At 58.9% G+C, this 22446-nt stretch overlaps 1 protein-coding gene across 2 annotated transcripts in view; it reads left to right on the top strand.

Moving 5' to 3' along the window:
• The first annotated feature begins 300 nt into the window (after window positions 1-300).
• The window catches only part of HSF2BP (heat shock transcription factor 2 binding protein), a 72496-nt gene continuing 50350 nt past the window's right edge, over window positions 301-22446 (top strand). Inside the window, exons 1-2 of one of the 2 annotated variants that reach the window (XM_075851033.1) lie at window positions 301-433; window positions 21744-21927. In XM_075851033.1, the coding sequence (XP_075707148.1) occupies window positions 404-433; window positions 21744-21927 (214 nt within the window). In that variant the 5' untranslated portion in view covers window positions 301-403. The remainder of the gene's footprint in view (window positions 434-21743; window positions 21928-22446) is intronic. The other variant, XM_075851034.1, reaches the window with a different exon arrangement.

Here is a 22446-nt window from a genome sequence, read left to right as displayed (position 1 = left end):
ATGGTCTGCGCTCCGGGCAAACAGATAACGCCGCAGTTTGCGCAGCGCCCGGTCCCGGCTCTTCTTGTCGTTGGCCGCCAGTCTCTGCGCTAGTTGCACGCTGGGCTCCGCCATGCTATCTCAGTCACGTTGGCCGCTTCGTGTCGGTGGGTGATGACGTCAGTTCTCGTCTGAGGCGCAGAGGGATGACGTCATGAAACGCGCCACCATAATTCCGAAGACATTTCAGAAATGACGCTCGAGGTATTCAAGAAATGGCGGTGCCACGCCCACATTAGTCAGACGACCAATCACCCGGACGGAGCAGGACACGTGATCAGTGGAGCTGCGGCGGGCGCTGGTAACCATAGAGACGAGTCAGTCCTAGCTGTAGACGGGAGGCAGGTAGGAGCGGCGGCTGGAGATGATGTGGGGAGCCGGGGGCACCGCAGAGGTCAGCCCGCCATCAGAGTGGAAAAAGCCTCATAAAGAACGGGCCCAGAATACACCCCATACCGTTACCCAGGCGGGAAACCCGGGAGGAAAACAGTGACACCCCAATAATACTGAATAAATATACACCCAGCATGTACCCCCCGAGATCAGCGTCCGAACACCCGAGATCAGCGTCCTCACCCTCCGAACACCCGAGATCAGCGTCCGAACACCCGAGATCAGCGTCCTCACCCTCCAAACACCCCGAGATCAGCGTCCCGAACACTCCAAACACTCCGAGATCAGCGTCCGAACACCCCGAGATCAGCGTCCTCACCCTCTGAACACCCGAGATCAGCGTCCTCACCCTCCGAACACCCGAGATCAGCGTCCTCAGCCACCGAACACCCGAGATCAGCGTCCTCACCCTCCGAACACCCCGAGATCAGCGTCCCCACCCTACGAACAGCCCGAGATCAGCGTCCTCAGCCACCGAACACCCGAGATCAGCGTCCTCTCCCTCCGAACACCCAAGATCAGCGTCCTCTCCCTCCAAACACCCCGAGATCAGCGTCCTCTCCCTCCAAACACCCCGAGATCAGCGTCCTCTCCCTCCGAACACCACGAGATCAGCGTCCTCACCCTCTGAACACCCGAGATCAGCGTCCTCACCCTCCGAACACCCGAGATCAGCGTCTTCACCCTCCAAACACCCCAAGATCAGCGTCCGAACACCCCGAGATCAGCGTCCTCACCCTCTGAACACCCCGAGATCAGCGTCCCCACCCTACGAACACCCCGAGATCAGCGTCCTCAGCCACCGAACACCCGAGATCAGCGTCCTCACCCTCCAAACACCCCGAGATCAGCGTCCTCTCCCTCCGAACACCCCGAGATCAGCGTCCTCTCCCTCCGAACACCACGAGATCAGCGTCCTCACCCTCCAAACACCACGAGATCAGCGTCCTCACCCTCCGAACACCACGAGATCCTCACCCTCCGAACACCCCGAGATCCTCGTCCCCACCCTCCAAACACCACGAGATCAGCGTCCTCACCCTCCAAACACCACGAGATCAGCGTCCTCACCCTCCAAACACCACGAGATCAGCGTCCTCACCCTCCGAACACCCGAGATCAGCGTCTTCACCCTCCAAACACCACGAGATCCTCGTCCTCTCCCTCCGAACACCCGAGATCAGCGTCCTCACCCTCCGAACACCACGAGATCAGCGTCCTCACCCTCCAAACACCACGAGATCAGCGTCCTCACCCTCCAAACACCACGAGATCAGCGTCCTCTCCCTCCGAACACCCCGAGATCAGCGTCCTCACCCTCCAAACACCCCGAGATCAGCGTCCTCTCCCTCCGAACACCCCGAGATCAGCGTCCTCTCCCTCCGAACACCCCGAGATCAGCGTCCTCACCCTCCGAACACCCGAGATCAGCGTCCTCTCCCTCCGAACACCCCGAGATCAGCGTCCTCACCCTCCAAACACCCCGAGATCAGCGTCCTCACCCTCCAAACACCCCGAGATCAGCGTCCTCTCCCTCCGAACACCCCGAGATCAGCGTCCTCTCCCTCCGAACACCCCGAGATCAGCGTCCTCACCCTCCGAACACCCGAGATCAGCGTACTCACCCTCCGAACACCACGAGATCAGCGTCCTCTACCTGCGAACACCCGAGATCAGCGTCCTCTCCCTCCGAACACCCCGAGATCAGCGTCGTCACCCACCGAACACCACGAGATCAGCGTCCTCACCCTCTGAACACCCCGAGATCAGCGTCCTCACCCTCCAAACACCACGAGATCAGCGTCCTCTCCCTCCGAACACCACGAGATCAGCGTCCTCACCCTCCAAACACCACGAGATCAGCGTCCTCACCCTCCAAACACCACGAGATCAGCGTCCTCTCCCTCCGAACACCCCGAGATCAGCGTCCTCACCCTCCAAACACCCCGAGATCAGCGTCCTCTCCCTCCGAACACCCCGAGATCAGCGTCCTCTCCCTCCGAACACCCCGAGATCAGCGTCCTCACCCTCCGAACACCCGAGATCAGCGTCCTCTCCCTCCGAACACCCCGAGATCAGCGTCTTCACCCTCCAAACACCCCGAGATCAGCGTCCTCACCCTCCAAACACCCCGAGATCAGCGTCCTCTCCCTCCGAACACCCCGAGATCAGCGTCCTCTCCCTCCGAACACCCCGAGATCAGCGTCCTCACCCTCCGAACACCCGAGATCAGCGTACTCACCCTCCGAACACCACGAGATCAGCGTCCTCTACCTGCGAACACCCGAGATCAGCGTCCTCTCCCTCCGAACACCCCGAGATCAGCGTCGTCACCCACCGAACACCACGAGATCAGCGTCCTCACCCTCTGAACACCCCGAGATCAGCGTCCTCACCCACCGAACACCACGAGATCAGCGTCCTCACCCTCCGAACACCCCGAGATCAGCGTCCCCACCCTCCGAACACCCGAGATCAGCGTCCTCTCCCTCCGAACACCCCGAGATCAGCGTCGTCACCCTCCGAACACCACGAGATCAGCGTCCTCACCCTCTGAACACCCCGAGATCAGCGTCCTCACCCTCCGAACACCACGAGATCAGCGTCCTCACCCTCTGAACACCACGAGATCAGCGTCCTCACCCTCCGAACACCCCGAGATCAGCGTCCCCACCCTCCAAACACCACGAGATCAGCGTCCTCACCCTCCAAACACCACGAGATCAGCGTCCTCACCCTCCGAACACCACGAGATCAGCGTCCTCACCCTCCGAACACCCCGAGATCCTCGTCCCCACTCTCCGAACACCCCGACATCCTCGTCCCCACCCTCCAAACACCACGAGATCAGCGTCCTCTCCCTCCGAACACCACGAGATCAGCGTCCTCACCCTCCAAACACCCAAGATCAGTGTCCTCACCCTCCGAACACCCCGAGATCCTCGTCCTCACCCTCCGAACACCCCGAGATCCTCGTCCCCACCCTCCGAACACTCCGAGATCAGCGTACTCACCCTCCGAACACCCCGAGATCAGCGTCCTCTCCCTCCGAACACCCCGAGATCCTCGTCCCCACCCTCCGAACACTCCGAGATCAGCGTACTCACCCTCCGAACACTCCGAGATCAGCGTACACACCCTCCGAACACCCCGAGATCAGCGTCCGAACACTCCAAACACCTCCGCCGCCCTGTCCTAGTCCGCAGGATCCACCCCCTCCGCAGGCCTGTCCTAGTCCGCAGGATCCACCCCCTCCGCAGGCCTGTCCTAGTCAGCAGGATCCACCCCCTCCGCAGCCCTGTCCTAGTCCGCAGGACCCACCGCAGCCCTGTCCTAGTCCGCAGGATCCACCGCCTCCGCAGTCCTGTCCTCAGGATCCACCGCCTCTGCAGCCCTGTCCTAGTCCGCAGGATCCACCGCCTCCGCAGTCCTGTCCTCAGGATCCACCGCCTCTGCAGCCCTGTCCTAGTCCGCAGGATCCACCCCCTCCGCAGGCCTGTCCTAGTCCGCAGGATCCACCGCCTCCGCAGTCCTGTCCTCAGGATCCACCGCCTCTGCAGTCCTGTCCTAGTCCGCAGGATCCACCCCCTCCGCAGGCCTGTCCTAGTCCGCAGGATCCACCCCCTCCGCAGCCCTGTCCTAGTCCGCAGGACCCACCGCAGCCCTGTCCTAGTCAGCAGGATCCACCGCCTCCGCAGTCCTGTCCTAGTCAGCAGGATCCACCGCCTCCGCAGTCCTGTCCTCAGGATCCACCGCTTCCGCAGCCCTGTCCTAGTCAGCAGGATCCACCGCCTCCGCAGTCATGTCCTAGTCCGCAGGATCCACCACCTCCGCCGCCCTGTCCTAGTCAGCAGGATCCACCGCCTCCGCAGCCCTGTCCTAGTCCGCAGGATCCACCCCCTCCGCAGGCCTGTCCTAGTCCGCAGGATCCACCCCCTCCGCAGCCCTGTCCTAGTCCGCAGGACCCACCGCAGCCCTGTCCTAGTCAGCAGGATCCACCGCCTCCGCAGTCCTGTCCTAGTCAGCAGGATCCACCGCCTCCGCAGTCCTGTCCTCAGGATCCACCGCTTCCGCAGCCCTGTCCTAGTCAGCAGGATCCACCGCCTCCGCAGTCATGTCCTAGTCCGCAGGATCCACCACCTCCGCCGCCCTGTCCTAGTCAGCAGGATCCACCCCCTCCGCAGCCCTGTCCTAGTCCGCAGGACCCACCGCAGCCCTGTCCTAGTCAGCAGGATCCACCGCCTCTGCAGCCCTGTCCTAGTCCGTAGGGTCCACCGCCTCCGCAGTCCTGTCCTAGTCCGCAGGATCCACCGCCTCCGCAGTCCTGTCCTAGTCCGCAGGGTCCACCGCCTCCGCAGTCCTGTCCTAGTCAGCAGGACCCACCACCTCCGCAGCCCTGTCCTAGTCAGCAGGATCCACAGCTTCCGCAGCCCTGTCCTAGTCCGCAGGATCCACCCCCTCCGCAGCCCTGTCGTAGTCAGCAGGATCCACCGCCTCCGCAGCCCTGTCCTAGTCCGCAGGACCCACCGCAGCCCTGTCCTAGTCCGCAGGATCCACCGCTTCTGCAGCCCTGTCCTAGTCCGCCGGATCCACCGCCTCTGCAGCCCTGTCCTAGTCCGCAGGACCCACCGCAGCCCTTTCCTAGTCCGCAGGAACCACCGCTGTCCTAGTACGCAGGATCCACCGCCTCTGCAGTCCTGTCCGAGTCCGCAGGATCCACCGCCTCTGCAGTCCTGTCCTAGTCAGCAGGATCCACAGCTTCCGCAGCCCTGTCCTAGTCCGCAGGATCCACCGCTTCCGCAGTCCTGTCCTAGTCAGCAGGATCCACCCCCTCCGCAGCCCTGTCCTAGTCCGCAGGACCCACCGCAGCCCTGTCCTAGTCCGCAGGACCCACCGCAGTCCTGTCCTAGTCCGCAGGATCCTCCGCAGTCCTGTCCTAGTCCGCAGGATCCACCCCCTCCGCAGCCCTGTCCTAGTCAGCAGGATCCACCGCTTCCGCAGCCCTGTCCTAGTCCGCAGGACCCACCACAGCCCTGTCCTAGTCAGCAGGATCCACCGCCTCTGCAGCCCTGTCCTAGTCCGTAGGATCCACCGCCTCCGCAGTCCTGTCCTAGTCAGCAGGATCCACCGCCTCCGCAGTCCTGTCCTCAGGATCCACCGCTTCCGCAGCCCTGTCCTAGTCAGCAGGATCCACCGCCTCCGCAGTCATGTCCTAGTCAGCAGGATCTACCACCTCCGCCGCCCTCTCCTAGTCAGCAGGATCCACCGCAGCCCTGTCCTAGTCCGCAGGATCCACCGCCTCCGCAGCCCTGTCCTAGTCCGCAGGGTCCACCGCCTCCGCAGTCCTGTCCTAGTCCGCAGGATCCACCGCCTCCGCAGTCCTGTCCTAGTCCGCAGGGTCCACCGCCTCCGCAGTCCTGTCCTAGTCAGCAGTATCCACCGCCTCCGCAGTCCTGACCTAGTCCGCAGGATCCTCCGCAGTCCTGTCCTAGTCCGCAGGATCCACCGCCTCCGCAGTCCTATCCTAGTCCACAGGATCCACCGCCTCCGCAGTTCTGGTCTAGTCCGCAGGATCCACCGCCTCTGCAGTCCTGTCCTAGTCCGCAGGATCCACCGCCTCCGCAGTCCTGTCCTAGTTTGCAGGATCCACCACCTCCGCAGCCCTGTCCTAGTCCGCAGGATCCACCGCTTCTGCAGCCCTGTCCTAGTCCGCAGGATCCACCGCCTCTGCAGCCCTGTCCTAGTCCGCAGGACCCACCGCAGCCCTGTCCTAGTCCGCAGGGACCACCGCTGTCCTAGTACGCAGGATCCACCGCCTCTGCAGTCCTGTCCGAGTCCGCAGGATCCACCGCCTCTGCAGTCCTGTCCTAGTCCGCAGGATCCACCACCTCCGCCGCCCTGTTCTAATCCGCAGGATCCACCCCCTCCACAGTCCTGTCCTAGTCTGCAGGATCCACCCCCTCCACAGTCCTGTCCTAGTACGCAGGATCCACTACCTCTACTGTCCTAGTCCGCAGGATCCACTTCATCCGCAGTCCTGTCCAAGTCCGCAGGACCCACCGCCTCCGCAGTCCTGTCCTAGTCCGCAGGACCCACCGCAGCCCTGTCCTAGTCCGCGGGATCCACCGCCTCCGCAGTCCTGTCCTAGTCCGCAGGATCCACCGCCTCTGCAGCCCTGTCCTAGTCCGCAGGATCCACCGCAGCCCTGTCCTAGTCCGCAGGATCCACCGCCTCCGCAGTCCTGTCCTAGGCCGCAGGATCCACCGCCTCTGCAGCCCTGTCCTAGTCTGCAGGATCCACCGCCTCCGCAGCCCTTTCCTAGTCCGCAGGATCCACCGCCTCCCCAGCCCTGTCCTAGTCCGCAGGATCCACCGCCTCCCCAGCCCTGTCCTAGTCCGCAGGATCCAACACCTCCGACGCCCTGTCCTAGTCCGCAGGCTCCACCGCCTCCCTAGTCCTGTCCTAGTCCGCAGGATCCACCGCCTCCCCAGCCTTGTCCTAGTCCGCAGGATCCACCACCTCCACAGCCCTGTCCTAGTCCGCAGGATCCACCACCTCCGCAGCCCTGTCCTAGTCCGCAGGATCCACCGCCTCCGCAGTCCTGTCCTAGTCCGCAGGATCCACCGCCTCCGCAGCCCTGTCCTAGTCCGCGGGATCCACCGCCTCTGCAGTCCTGTCCTAGTCCGCAGGATCCACCACATCCGTAGTCCTGTCCTAGTCCGCAGGATCCACCGCCTCCGCAGCCCTGTCCTAGTCCGCAGGATCCACCACCTCCGCCGCCCTGTCCTAGACCGCAGGATCCACCGCCTCCCTAGTCCTGTCCTAGTCCGCAGGATCCACCGCCACCCTGTCCTAGTCCGCAGGATACACCACCTCCACAGCCCTGTCCTAGTCCGCAGGATCCACCACCTCCGCAGCCCTGTCCTAGTCCGCAGGATCCACTGCCTCCGCAGTCCTGTCCTAGTCCACAGGATCCACCGCCTCCGCAGTCCTGTCCTAGTCCGCAGGATCCACCACCTCTGCAGTCCTATCCTAGTCCACAGGATCCACCGCCTCCGCAGTTCTGGTCTAGTCCGCAGGATCCACCTCCTCTGCAGTCCTGTCCTAATCCGCAGGATCCACCGCCTCCGCAGTCCTGTCCTAGTTTGCAGGATCCACCACCTCCGCCGCCCTGTCCTAGTCCGCAGGATCCACCGCTTCTGCAGCCCTGTCCTAGTCCGCAGGATCCACCGCCTCTGCAGCCCTGTCCTAGTCCGCAGGACCCACCGCAGCCCTGTCCTAGTCCGCAGGAACCACCGCTGTCCTAGTACGCAGGATCCACCGCCTCTGCAGTCCTGTCCGAGTCCGCAGGATCCACCGCCTCTGCAGTCCTGTCCTAGTCCGCAGGATCCTCCGCCGCCCTGTCCTAGTCAGCAGGATCCACCGCTTCCGCAGCCCTGTTCTAATCCGCAGGATCCACAGTCCTGTCCTAGTCCGCAGGATCCACCGCCTCTGCAGTCCTGTCCTAGTCTTCAGGATCCACCCCCTCCGCAGTCCTGTCCTAGTACGCAGGATCCACTACCTCTACTGTCCTAGTCCGCAGGATCCACTTCATCCGCAGTCCTGTCCAAGTCCGCAGGACCCACCGCCTCCGCAGTCCTGTCCTAGTCCGCAGGACCCACCGCAGCCCTGTTCTAGTCCGCAGGATCCACCCCCTCTGCAGCCCTGTCCTAGTCCGCGGGATCCACCGCCTCCGCAGTCCTGTCCTAGTCTGCAGGATCCACCGCCTCTGCAGCCCTGTCCTAGTCCGCAGGATCCACCGCAGCCCTGTCCTAGTCCGCAGGATCCACCGCCTCCGCAGTCCTGTCCTAGGCCGCAGGATCCACCGCCTCTGCAGCCCTGTCCTAGTCCGCAGGACCCACCGCAGCCCTGTTCTAGTCCGCAGGATCCACCCCCTCTGCAGCCCTGTCCTAGTCCGCGGGATCCACCGCCTCCGCAGTCCTGTCCTAGTCCGCAGGATCCACCGCCTCTGCAGCCCTGTCCTAGTCCGCAGGATCCACCGCAGCCCTGTCCTAGTCCGCAGGATCCACCGCCTCCGCAGTCCTGTCCTAGGCCGCAGGATCCACCGCCTCTGCAGCCCTGTCCTAGTCTGCAGGATCCACCGCCTCCGCAGCCCTTTCCTAGTCCGCAGGATCCACTGCCTCCCCATCCCTGTCCTAGTCCGCAGGATCCACTGCCTCCCCAGCCCTGTCCTAGTCCGCAGGATCCAACACCTCCGACGCCCTGTCCTAGTCCGCAGGCTCCACCGCCTCCCTAGTCCTGTCCTAGTCCGCAGGATCCACCGCCTCCCCAGCCTTGTACTAGTCCGCAGGATCCACCACCTCCACAGCCCTGTCCTAGTCCGCAGGATCCACCACCTCTGCAGCCCTGTCCTAGTCCGCAGGATCCACCGCCTCCGCAGTCCTGTCCTAGTCCGCAGGATCCACCGCCTCCGCAGCCCTGTCCTAGTCCGCGGGATCCACCGCCTCTGCAGTCCTGTCCTAGTCCGCAGGATCCACCACATCCGTAGTCCTGTCCTAGTCCGCAGGATCCACCGCCTCCGCAGCCCTGTCCTAGTCCGCAGGATCCACCACCTCCGCCGCCCTGTCCTAGACCGCAGGATCCACCGCCTCCCTAGTCCTGTCCTAGTCCGCAGGATCCACCGCCGCCCTGTCCTAGTCCGCAGGATACACCACCTCCACAGCCCTGTCCTAGTCCGCAGGATCCACCACCTCCGCAGCCCTGTCCTAGTCCGCAGGATCCACCGCCTCCGCAGTCCTGTCCTAGTCCACAGGATCCACCGCCTCCGCAGTCCTGTCCTAGTCCGCAGGATCCACCACCTCTGCAGTCCTATCCTAGTCCGCAGGATCCACTGCCTCCGCAGTCCTATCCTAGTCCACAGGATCCACCGCCTCCGCAGTTCTGGTCTAGTCCGCAGGATCCACCGCCTCTGCAGTCCTGTCCTAGTCCGCAGGATCCACCGCCTCCGCATTCCTGTCCTAGTTTGCAGGATCCACCACCTCCGCCGCCCTGTCCTAGTCCGCAGGATCCACCGCTTCTGCAGCCCTGTCCTAGTCCGCAAGATCCACCGCCTCTGCAGCCCTGTCCTAGTCCGCAGGACCCACCTCAGCCCTGTCCTAGTCCGCAGGAACCACCGCTGTCCTAGTACGCAGGATCCACCGCCTCTGCAGTCCTGTCCGAGTCCGCAGGATCCACCGCCTCTGCAGTCCTGTCCTAGTCCGCAGGATCCACCACCTCCGCCGCCCTGTCCTAGTCAGCAGGATCCACCGCTTCCACAGCCCTGTTCTAATCCGCAGGATCCACCCCCTCCACAGTCCTGTCCTAGTCCGCAGGATCCACCGCCTCCGCAGTCCTGTCCTAGTCTGCAGGATCCACCCCCTCCGCAGTCCTGTCCTAGTACGCAGGATCCACTACCTCTACTTTTCTAGTCCGCAGGATCCACTTCATCCGCAGTCCTGTCCTAGTCCGCAGGACCCACCGCCTCCGCAGTCCTGTCCTAGTCCGCAGGACCCACCGCAGCCCTGTTCTAGTCCGCAGGATCCACCCCCTCTGCAGCCCTGTCCTAGTCCGCGGGATCCACCACCTCCGCCTCCCTGTCCTAGACCGCAGGATCCACCGCCTCCCTAGTCCTGTCCTAGTCCGCGGGATCCACCACCTCCGCCGCCCTGTCCTAGACCGCAGGATCCACCGCCTCCCTAGTCCTGTCCTAGTCCGCAGGATCCACCGCCGCCCTGTCCTAGTCCGCAGGATACACCACCTCCACAGCCCTGTCCTAGTCCGCAGGATCCACCACCTCCGCAGCCCTGTCCTAGTCCGCAGGATCCACCGCCTCCGCAGTCCTGTCCTAGTCCACAGGATCCACCGCCTCCGCAGTCCTGTCCTAGTCCGCAGGATCCACCACCTCTGCAGTCCTATCCTAGTCCGCAGGATCCACCGCCTCCGCAGTCCTATCCTAGTCCACAGGATCCACCGCCTCCGCAGTTCTGGTCTAGTCCGCAGGATCCACCGCCTCTGCAGTCCTGTCCTAGTCCGCAGGATCCACCGCCTCCGCATTCCTGTCCTAGTTTGCTGGATCCACCACCTCTGCCGCCCTGTCCTAGTCCGCAGGATCCACCGCTTCTGCAGCCCTGTCCTAGTCCGCAAGATCCACCGCCTCTGCAGCCCTGTCCTAGTCCGCAGGACGCACCGCAGCCCTGTCCTAGTCCGCAGGAACCACCGCTGTCCTAGTACGCAGGATCCACCGCCTCTGCAGTCCTGTCCGAGTCCGCAGGATCCACCGCCTCTGCAGTCCTGTCCTAGTCCGCAGGATCCACCACCTCCGCCGCCCTGTCCTAGTCAGCAGGATCCACCGCTTCCGCAGCCTTGTTCTAATCCGCAGGATCCACCCCCTCCACAGTCCTGTCCTAGTCCGCAGGATCCACCGCCTCCGCAGTCCTGTCCTAGTCTGCAGGATCCACCCCCTCCGCAGTCCTGTCCTAGTACGCAGGATCCACTACCTCTACTGTCCTAGTCCGCAGGATCCACTTCATCCGCAGTCCTGTCCTAGTCCGCAGGACCCACCGCCTCCGCAGTCCTGTCCTAGTCCGCAGGACCCACCGCAGCCCTGTTCTAGTCCGCAGGATCCACCCCCTCTGCAGCCCTGTCCTAGTCCGCGGGATCCACCGCCTCCGCAGTCCTTTCCTAGTCCGCAGGATCCACCGCCTCTGCAGCCCTGTCCTAGTCCGCAGGATCCACCGCAGCCCTGTCCTAGTCCGCAGGATCCACCGCCTCCACAGTCCTCTCCTAGGCCGCAGGATCCACCACCTCCGCCGCCCTGTCCTAGTCAGCAGGATCCACCGCTTCCGCAGCCCTGTTCTAATCCGCAGGATCCACCCCCTCCACAGTCCTGTCCTAGTCCGCAGGATCCACTGCCTCCGCAGTCCTGTCCTAGTCTGCAGGATCCACCCCCTCCGCAGTCCTGTCCTAGTACGCAGGATCCACTACCTCTACTGTCCTAGTCCGCAGGATCCACTTCATCCGCAGTCCTGTCCTAGTCCGCAGGACCCACCGCCTCCGCTGTCCTAGTCCGCAGGACCCACCGCAGCCCTGTTCTAGTCCGCAGGATCCATCCCCTCTGCAGCCCTGTCCTAGTCCGCGGGATCCACCGCTTCCGCAGTCCTGTCCTAGTCCGCAGGATCCACCGCCTCTGCAGCCCTGTCCTAGTCCGCAGGTTCCACCGCAGCCCTGTCCTAGTCCGCAGGATCCACCGCCTCTGCAGCCCTGTCCTAGTCTGCAGGATCCACCGCCTCCGCAGCCCTTTCCTAGTCCGCAGGATCCACCGCCTCCCCAGCCCTGTCCTAGTCCGCAGGATCCACCGCCTCCCCAGCCCTGTCCTAGTCCGCAGGATCCAACACCTCCGACGCCCTGTCCTAGTCCGCAGGCTCCACCGCCTCCCTAGTCCTGTCCTAGTCCGCAGGATCCACCGCCTCCACAGCCCTGTCCAAGTCCGCAGGATCCACCACCTCCGCAGCCCTGTCCTAGTCCGCAGGATCCACCGCCTCCGCAGTCCTGTCCTAGTCCGCAGGATCCACCGCCTCCGCAGCCCTGTCCTAGTCCGCGGGATCCACCGCATCTGCAGTCCTGTCCTAGTCCACAGGATCCACCGCATCCGTAGTCCTAGTCCGCAGGATCCACCGCCTCCGCAGCCCTGTCCTAGTCCGCAGGATCCACCACCTCCGCCGCCCTGTCCTAGTCCGCAGGATCCACCGCCTCCGCAGTCCTGTCTTAGTCCACAGGATCCACCGCCTCCGCAGTCCTGTCCTAGTCCGCAGGATCCACCACCTCTGCAGTCCTATCCTAGTCCGCAGGATCCACCGTCTCCGCAGCCCTGTCCTAGTCCGCAGGATCCACCGCAGCCCTGTCCTAGTCCGCGGGATCCACCGCCTCTGCAGTCTTGTCCTAGTCCGCAGGATCCACCGCATCCGCAGTCCTGTCCTAGTCCGCAGGATCCACTTCCTCCGCAGCCCTGTCCTAGTCCGCAGGATCCACCACCTCTGCCGCCCTGTCCTAGTCCGCAGGATCCACCGCCTCACCAGTCCTCTCCTAGTCCGCAGGATCCACCGCCGCCCTGTCCTAGTCCGCAGGATACACCACCTCCACAGCCCTGTCCTAGTCTGCAGGATCCACCATCTCCGCAGCCCTGTCCTAGTCCGCAGGATCCACCGCCTCCGCAGTCCTGTCCTAGTCCGCAGGATCCACCACCTCTGCAGTCCTGTCCTAGTCCGCAGGATACACCGCCTCACCAGTCCTCTCCTAGTCCGCAGGATCCACCGCCGCCCTGTCCTAGTCCGCAGGATACACCACCTCCACAGCCCTGTCCTAGTCTGCAGGATCCACCATCTCCGCAGCCCTGTCCTAGTCCGCAGGATCCACCGCCTCCGCAGTCCTGTCCTAGTCCGCAGGATCCACCACCTCCGCAGCCCTGTCCTAGTCCGCAGGATCCACCACCTCTGCCGCCCTGTCCTAGTCCGCAGGATCCACCGCCTCACCAGTCCTCTCCTAGTCCGCAGGATCCACCGCCGCCCTGTCCTAGTCCGCAGGATACACCACCTCCACAGCCCTGTCCTAGTCTGCAGGATCCACCATCTCCGCAGCCCTGTCCTAGTCCGCAGGATCCACCGCCTCCGCAGTCCTGTCCTAGTCCGCAGGATCCACCACCTCTGCAGTCCTGTCCTAGTCCGCAGGATACACCGCTTCCGCAGTCCTGTTCTAGTCCGCAGGATCCACCGCCTCCGCAGCTCTGTCCTAGTCTGCAGGATCCACCGCTTCCGCAGTCCTGTCCTAGTCCGTGGGATCCTCCGCTGTCCTAGTCCGCAGGATCCACCGCCTCCGCAGCCCTGTCCTAGTCCGCAGGATCCACCACCTCCGCAGGCCAGTCCTATTCCGCAGGATCCACCGCCTCCGCAGTCCTGTCCTAGTCCGCAGGATCCACCGCCTCCGCAGCCCTGTCCTAGTCCGCAGGATCCACCACCTCCGCAGTCCTGTCCTAGTCCGCAGGATCCACCACCTCCGCAGTCCTGTCCTAGTCCGCAGGATCCACCACCTCCGCAGCCCTGTCCTAGTCCGCAGGTTCCACCGCCTCCGCAGTCCTGTCCTAGTCCGCAGGATCCACCACCTCTGCAGTCCTATCCTAGTCCGCAGGATCCACTGTCTCCGCAGCCCTGTCCTAGTCCGCAGGATCCACCGCCTCCGCAGCCCTGTCCCAGTCCGCGGGATCCACCGCCTCTGCAGTCCTGTCCTAGTCCGCAGGATCCACCGCATCCGCAGTCCTGTCCTAGTCCGCAGGATCCACTGCCTCCGCAGCCCTGTCCTAGTCCGCAGGATCCACCGCCTCCGCTGCCCTGTCCTAGTCCGCAGGATCCACCGCCTCCCCAGTCCTGTCCTAGTTCGCAGGATCCACCGCCACCCTGTCCTAGTCCGCAGGATACACCACCTCCACAGCCCTGTCCTAGTCTGCAGGATCCACCACCTCCGCAGCCCTGTCCTAGTCCGCAGGATCCACCGCTTCCGCAGTCCTGTCCTAGTCCGCAGGATCCACCACCTCTACAGTCCTGTCCTAGTCCGCAGGATCCACCGCTTCCGCAGTCCTAGTCCGCAGGATCCACCGCCTCCGCAGCTCTGTCCTAGTCCGCAGGATCCACCGCTTATGCAGTCCTGTCCTAGTCCGCGGGATCCACTGCCTCCGCAGTCCTGTCATAGTCCGCGGGATCCACTGCCTCTGCAGTCCTGTCCTAGTCCGCAGGATCCACCGCCTCCGCAGTCCTGTCCTGGTCCGCAGGATCCACCGCCTCCGCAGCCCTGTCCTAGTCCGCAGGATCCACCAGCTCCGCAGTCCTGTCCTAGTCCGCAGGATCCACCGCCTCCGCAGCCCTGTCCTAGTCAGCAGGATCCACCACCTCCGCCGCCCTGTCCTAGTCCGCAGGATCCACTGCCTCCCCAGTCCTGTCCTAGTCCGCATGATCCACCGCCGCCCTGTCCTAGTCCGCAGGATACACCACCTCCACAGCCCTGTCCTAGTCTGCAGGATCCACCACCTCTGCAGCCCTGTCCTAGTCCGCAGGATCCACCGCCTCCGCAGTCCTGTCCTAGTCCGCAAGATCCACCGCTTCTGCAGTCCTGTCCTAGTCCGCAGGATCCACCACCTCTGCAGTCCTGTCCTAGTCCGCAGGATCCACCGCTTCCGCAGTACTGTCCTAGTCCGCAGGATCCACCGCCTCCGCAGCTCTGTCCTAGTCCGCAGGATCCACCGCTTCCGCAGTCCTGTCCTAGTCTGTGGGATCCACCGCCTCCGCAGTCCTGTCCTAGTCCGCAGGATCCACCACCTCCGCAGTCCTGTCCTGGTCCGCAGGATCCACCGCCTCCGCAGCCCTGTCCTAGTCTGCAGGATCCACCGCCTCCCCAGTCCTGTCCTAGACCGCAGGATCCACCGCCGCCCTGTCCTAGTCCGCAGGATACACCACCTCCACAGCCCTGTCCTAGTCTGCAGGATCCACCGCCTCCGCAGCCCTGTCCTAGTCCGCAGGATCCACCGCCTCCGCAGTCCTGTCCTAGTCCGCAGGATCCACCGCTTCCGCAGTCCTGTCCTAGTCCGCAGGATCCACCACCTCTGCAGTCCTGTCCTAGTCCGCAGGATCCACCGCTTCCGCAGTCCTGTCCTAGTCCGCAGGATCCACCGCCTCCGCAGCTCTGTCCTAGTCCGCAGGATCCACCGCTTCCGCAGTCCTGTCCTAGTCCGCAGGATCCACCGCCTCCGCAGTCCTGTCCTAGTCCGCAGGATCCACCACCTCCGCAGTCCTGTCCTGGTCCGCAGGATCCACCGCCTCCGCAGCCCTGTCCTAGTCCGCAGGATCCACCACCTCCGCAGTCCTGTCCTAGTCCGCAGGATCCACCGCCTCCGCAGCCCTGTCCTAGTCCGCAGGATCCACCACCTCCGCAGTCCTGTCCTAGTCAGCAGGATCCACCGCCTCCGCAGCCCTGTCCTAGTCCGCAGGATCTACCACCTCCGCAGCCTTGTCCTAGTCTGCAGGATCCACCTCCTCATGGACTTGTAGTTCTCACTGTAGTATTCTGCAGCCCCTCACCCAATATGTCTTATTGTTCTCCGTTTTATCCTTTTCCTGCCAGTCGTTCTGATTATTATCTGGTCTGAGAGGTTTATATTTCCTTCATAGTCGTCATCATCTCCTCGTACGTCCTGCACATTATATACTCACCCTCTCTCATCATCTTCATTTCTATATCCGCTCGTCTACGCTGCTGTGACATATCATTTTCAGGAATATTGACGGCCACAAATTCTAAGCCTTGCACTCTTGAAGCCGGCGCAGATTCTAAGTCTGTACTCCTGCGCACTTCTTCCCTCCTTCCGCAGACTTTTATTACCTAGTCCCTTTATCTGCCCGGTAGCGCTTAGTGGAAGACGCTTTTCCACTATCTCCATGGACACAATTGGCAGATGATACTTTGTAGCCCGACTCTGTTTCCTGATGGTCGATGGACGGAGCTTCCTATGGACCTGTGACCTGTCCATCACAAATAATGGAGGGTGTGTACTTCTGCACATCGTAGCTTATAAATATAGGGAGTTGCGCAATTGATACCAATGGTCCCAATACCCCTGAAGACGCTGGGCTGACAACAAAACATGTCTGGGGAGGGGGGTTTATTTCAATGCTGCAATCCGGTGGCAAATACTTTACTTACTACATTGTGAAAGGCAGCTACTTGTTTTACACAGTATACAGCGTGTCAGTATATACACTGACGGTATCAGATTCTAATCACATGATCTGCACTGATCGTATACGACGTGTGAATATATACAGGTCCTTCTCAATGAATTAGAGGATCATCAAAAAGTTCATTTATTTCAGTAATTCAGCTCATAAAGTGTCTCATATATTCTATAGATTCATCACACAGAGGGATCTCGTATATTCTATAGATTCATCACACACAGAGGGATCTATTTCCAGCAGTTTTTTCTGTTAATGTTGATGATTATGGGAACAGTTACTGAAATCCCAAAATTTAGTGTCTCAGAAAATGAGAATATTGGGTAAAGTTGAAGATTGTCGTCTCCTGGTGTGACCCTCTAATCAGCGAATCAACACAAAACACCTGCAAAGGTTTCCTAAGCCTCTAAATGGTGTCACGTTCTGTGGATATGTGGAGCCACTGGGCCGTACCGCCGTAGCGGGATAGCAGCTGGCCAAGCAGTGTACCAAGTCAATGTCTATAGTCCGAGTAAGGGTACCAGTTGTAGTGCAGCAGACACCAGGCGTGGTGTAACACAGCAGACATGATCGGTGGCACAACACGACTCAAACTCTCTAAGGCACAGGAACAAGATGGCACAGGATACAGGTAGCAGGAACGGGAACAGTGGGAACTGGAAAACACTAAGGGACCATTTTCAAGGACTGACATGGGTAAACACAACAACGCTCATACAATGAAGGAAGGGGCAGGGCCCTTCTTATAGTCCAGGGTGAGTATGGGCTAATTACTGATTTTCTTCATGTGCACGCGCTGGCCCTTTAAGGCCAGGCACGAGCGTGCGGGCGCACCCTACGGGACACAGCAGAACTAAGCGGAAGTGAGCGGTGGCGTCTCCTGAGGAGGAGATGTGGGCCAGCGCTCACTGATCCATGGCTGCGGCCATCAGAGGGTGAGTAATCCCGGCGGTCCGTGGCCTTGGGCGTTACAAATGGTCCCATAGTCTGGTTCAGGAGGCGACACAATCATGGTGAAGATGCTGACCTGACAGTTGTCCAGAAGAGTCATTGACACCTCCACAAGGAGGGGAAGCCACAAAAGGACATTGCTGAAGAAGCTGCTGATCACAGAGCGCTGTATCCAAGCAGATTAATGGAAAGAGGGGAAGGGAAAAGTGTGGTAGAAAAAGGTGCACAAGCAACAGGGGTAACCGCAGCCTTGAAAGGATTGTCAAGAAAAGGCCATTCAAGAATCTGGGGGAGATTCCCAAGGACTGGACTGCGGCCGGTGTCAGTGCTTCAAGCCCTGAAGGATTGATTGAAACTATTGAAAACACTAGTGATTTGTAAAACATCCGGTCTGGAACGTGTGTCATCCAGTCACAACATATAGGTGACACTGTATAGATAAGAAGGTGATTTAAATGATACAGATCTCAGTACAGCGGGGGAATTCACAATGATTAATCTTTAATCACCAAAATGTATAGAAATATGGATGTATGGCGTACACTCCACCACACAAGGTTTTGGTATAGACATCTACATAGATCTTTCACACAATGTATCCAACATTTGGGATCTCCCCTATATCTCTTTTTCACCTCAGCCACTAAACTCTACAATAAAACTCAGGGAATGAATGAAGTAAAGTACGATTCAGACTCCGACCAGCTGCACCGGTCTATCCTCATCCCATTCAGTATATTTCTATACACAACGAATAAAAAGAAACTGATATTTTTTTATTGAAACTTTGGATCCCATTCTATAGTAATGATTTTTGTATGAGATTTTGGCCGGGGTTTTTACACAGTTTTTTTGTTTTTTACAAATAAACCACTGCTGTAGAAATACGCAGTCCGGCAACTTTATCATTTTAAAGTATGTGTTCCCGGTTTTTTACTGAATATATCTGCACACTACACGTGCAACCAGTGTAAACTGACCTGACAAAGGGACCAGTTCGGTCCAGAAACGCGTCCTCTGATTATACTCACCTGACTCCGCTCCTTATCCTCCTGAGCCTGGCGCCGATGCCTGTTACTAGACTGCAATTTTTTCTTGCCTTTATCTTATACTTATACTCTGCGTCCTTCATCATGAGTTGTGGAATACCTGGTGATGTCCTTTGGTCTATGTAACGCTCCCGCAGTCTTCCAGGAATTCGTGAATGATATCTTCCGAGATCTCCTCTATGTCTGTGTGGTGGTTTATCTAGGTGGTGGATATTTTGATCTCCCCAAACCCGACGACACATCGGAGGCATGTCCGTCAAGTACTGTTGCGATTACGGGAGAATCGCCTGTATGCCAAGTTGGAGAAGTGCATTTTTGAGAGAATTTCTCTGCCCTTCCTGGGCTACATCAGATCTGAGCAAGGCCTCAAGATGGATCCTGAGAAAGTGGAGTCCGTCTTGGAGTGGCCACATCCCCAGGGCCTGCGGTCCATACAGTGTTTTCTGGGATTCGCTAACTTCTACCGGCGATTTATCCCAAACTTCTCTTCTCTGACGGCTCCCATCTCTACCCTTACCAAGAAAAGTGTGAACGCCAAGGTGTGGACTCCAGAGGCAGAATCAGCATTTAATAGCCTCAAGAGTGCCTTCACTTCAGCCTCGATCCTCCATCATCCTGACGTGTATCGGCAGTTCTTGTTGGAGGTGGACGCTTCCTCTGTTGGTGCAGGTGCACTTCTGTTTCAGAGCGGCCTCAAGGGAAAGGCAGTGGTGTGTCGCTATTATTCAAGACTTTTTTCTTCCGCAGAGCGCAATTACTCTATTGGGGATCGTGAGTTACTGGCCATCAAGCTGACGCTAGAGGAGTGAAGACATCTGCTAGAGGGCGCAGTTCATCCCATCCTGATATACACCGACCACAAGAATCTCACCTTTCTCTGGTTGGCTTAACGGCTAAACCCCTGTCAAGCCAGGTGGTTGCTGTTTTTGACTAGTTTCCAGTTTGTGCTCCACTTCCGTCCCGCTGACAAGAATGTGAGGGCCGATGCCCTGTCCAGGTCATTTGAAACAGACGACACTGAAGAGCCCCCTCAATGTATCATAGACCCGTCCTGTATTATTGCAGCCAATCCCCTGCAAGTTAGAGACATCCCTCCGGAGAGTACTTTTGTTCGTCTGGCAGACAGGAAGTGAATTCTTCGCTGGGGACACAGCTCCAAACTGGCTGGGCACGCTGGTGTCAATAAGACACCAGACTTGATAGCTCGTCATTTCTGGTTGGCCCACGCTGCCCAAAGATATTGTGGACTATGTTGCTTCCTGCACTGTGTGTTCTTCTAATAAAGTTGCCCATTCCAGATCTGCCGGTCTGCTTCAACCTATAACTGTGCCAAAAGCTCCCTAGCAGGATATTGCAATGGACTTTGTCACTGATCTTCCTCCCTCAGCAGGATGTAACACTGTCTGGGTGGTGGTGGACTCATTCTCTAAGATGGCACATTTTATCCCGCTAACTGGCCTAACTTCTGCTCCTCGTCTGGCAAACCTCTTCACTCAACATATCTTCCGCCTGCATGTCTTGCCTCTTAATATCGTGTCTGATCGGGTGGTCCAGTTCACCTCAAAATTCTGGAGAGCCCTCTGTAAACTCCTCAATGTGAGATTGGACTTTTCCTCGGCCTACCATCCTCAGTCTAATGGTCAAATCGAGAGGATTAACAAAATTTTGGAGAATTATCTTCATCACTTTATCACCATGCAGCATGATAACTGAGTACAGCTTCTTCCATGGGCCGAATTCTCCTATAACAACCACACAAGTGAGTCCACCACTTCCACACCATTCTGCATAGTCTATGGCCAACACCCTCGAGTTCCTGTTCCTGCTACATCTCTGGTACCCGCAGCTGACTCTGCGTTCAGGGACTTTCTACACATTTGGCAACAGACCAGGTCCTCTATTCTACTGCCAGCCGATCACATGAAGTGAAAGGCTAATACACGAAGAAGAGAAGAGAGCCGCCTCAGTTTCTTCCTGGAATCAAAGTCTGTCTGTCCTCGAGGAATTTTTGTTTGAAGGTGCCCTCATACAAATTTGCTCCCAGGTTCCTCGGACCTTTTGAGATCAAGTAACAGATAACCCTGTCTCCTATAATCTTCGGCTGCCTCCTACCCTCAGTATTCCTAACTCCTTTCATGTTTCTCTCCTGAAACCTGTGGTTCTGAACCGCTACAGTAAATCGCCTAGTTCTGCAGCTACTTCCAGCGGTTCTTCTGATGTGTTCGAGGTGAAGGAGATCCTGGACTATAAGAAAGTAGGAGAAAGGACTTTCTATTTAGTGGACTGGAGAGGGTTTGGTCCTGAGGACAAGTCCTGGGAGACAGAGGAGAACCTTAATGCCCCTACCCTCATTAAAAAATTCCTCTTACGCTCTGGACTCAAGACAAGGGTCGTAAGGGGGGGGGGGGCTGTACTGTAACGGCCACGGACCGTCGCCTCCCCATACCTCCCAACAGCCGTGACTGCTGACCTCTCTCTTTTTGCTGGCATCTCCCCCACAGGAGACGTCAGCACACGCGGCCACACCACTCTGTGATTTCCTCTAGGGTGCGCACGTGCTCGTCCCTGGCCTTAAAGGGCCAGCGCACACATGCATTTAATTATCCCTAGATCATCCTGGGCTATAAAAAGGGCAGAGCCACTCATTGCCTGAGCGTTGTTGTTGTATCCCCATGTTAGTCTTAGCAAATGGTCCCTTAGTTGTATCCTGTTCCCAGTGTTCCCGTATCCTGTAACCCGTAATACACCACGTTTGGTATCATCTGCCACGCCTGGTGTCATCTGCCACGCCTGCTGTCATATACCACGTCTGGTATCATCTGCCACGCCTGGCGTCATCTGCCACATCAAGTTCCATCCGTGCCATAGCCTCTGCTGGTCTCTTACAGTTACTCTTGTGCTAAGGACTTTGCATTGACTTTATAGACTGTTGTTTGGCCAGCTGCCTCTCCACTACATTGGTGCGGCCTAGTGGGTCCACATACCCCAAGATCGTGACACTATTCAGCTTTTATTGTTTAATTTAATAAAGATTTTTAAAATTTCCTATATTTTTGTGTTATGTGGCATCAATTTTTTGTAGGTTTGTCATATGTTTATTGCTGCATTTAGGATTTAACCCTAGGCTCATCCCATATGGATGTTGTATGATACTTTTTTGCATTTGGGATACTGGATCCTTGCTGTTATTTTGGTTTATCCTCCATCATGAGCTGGGCTGAGTACCTAAGCCTGTCATGTTTGATACCCTGCATCCTCCACCATGAGCTGAGCCATGTATCTAAAATACTCTGCATCCTCCATCATGAGCTGGGCCAAGTATCAATGTCCATCATTTGAGATACTCTACTATGAGTATGACCAGGTATCTAAGCCATGTGAGCTGAGCCCTGTATCTAATCCCATTGTGTGTGATACTCTGCATAATGTGTATAAGGTGTCTTGAAATAGTTGAGGTCAAAGAATACTCCTGCCTATAACGGTCTATGTCTACATGCAGGTCCTGCCTTGTGATTGGCTGCTGTCAGAGATGTCTGGCCCCTTGGAGGCAGAGTTTTTATTGGTAAGAAGGCGAGACTTAGAGCGACTGACCACTGAAGTGATGCAGATGAAGGAATTTCTGCCCCAGATCCTGAACCAAGATCTGCTGGAGGGTGTCCAACGCCTGGAGGTGGCTGAGAGTGGTAAGTGGTGTCAGGAGGAGGATCTGTGACCTCCATCATGTCCGCAGCTCCGTGCACTGGACAGGGGGAGCCACAGCGCGCCTCCACTGTCTGCATATCTGCACTCACACGCGACAATGAACCCTACCCCCACTATGACTTACCCTACATTCTCGAGTCTGGAATCATAGAGGAACGTCTTCTGTAGATAATCACATTATTTCCATCACGATACATGGAGTCCAGGTCAGACATTGTCCACGTTGTAAATGACAATTATAGGGGGATCCCTACATAGAGCCGGTCCCAACTGCGTCACGCAAATCTTACTAATCCAGAGTCATAAGAAAACCCAGGATATCAAGGAAGTAATACCACTGCTGCCTGTGGGCTACGGGAGGATCTACAGATATCTTACAAAGGTGTGTACTACTCCCCCCACAGGACATGTGATAAATGTATGATTGCTGGGGCCCCACCGATCGTTAGTCCCGACCCCTGTGATCGTGCAGTGAGGAGGATTCTGTGTGCGCTGACGCT

The sequence above is a fragment of the Rhinoderma darwinii genome, chromosome 2 (assembly GCF_050947455.1).
Source record: "Rhinoderma darwinii isolate aRhiDar2 chromosome 2, aRhiDar2.hap1, whole genome shotgun sequence".
NCBI lineage: Eukaryota > Metazoa > Chordata > Amphibia > Anura > Rhinodermatidae > Rhinoderma > Rhinoderma darwinii.
The sequence above is the reverse complement of the archived record's forward strand: the minus strand, read 5'-3'. Positions and strand labels throughout refer to the sequence as shown.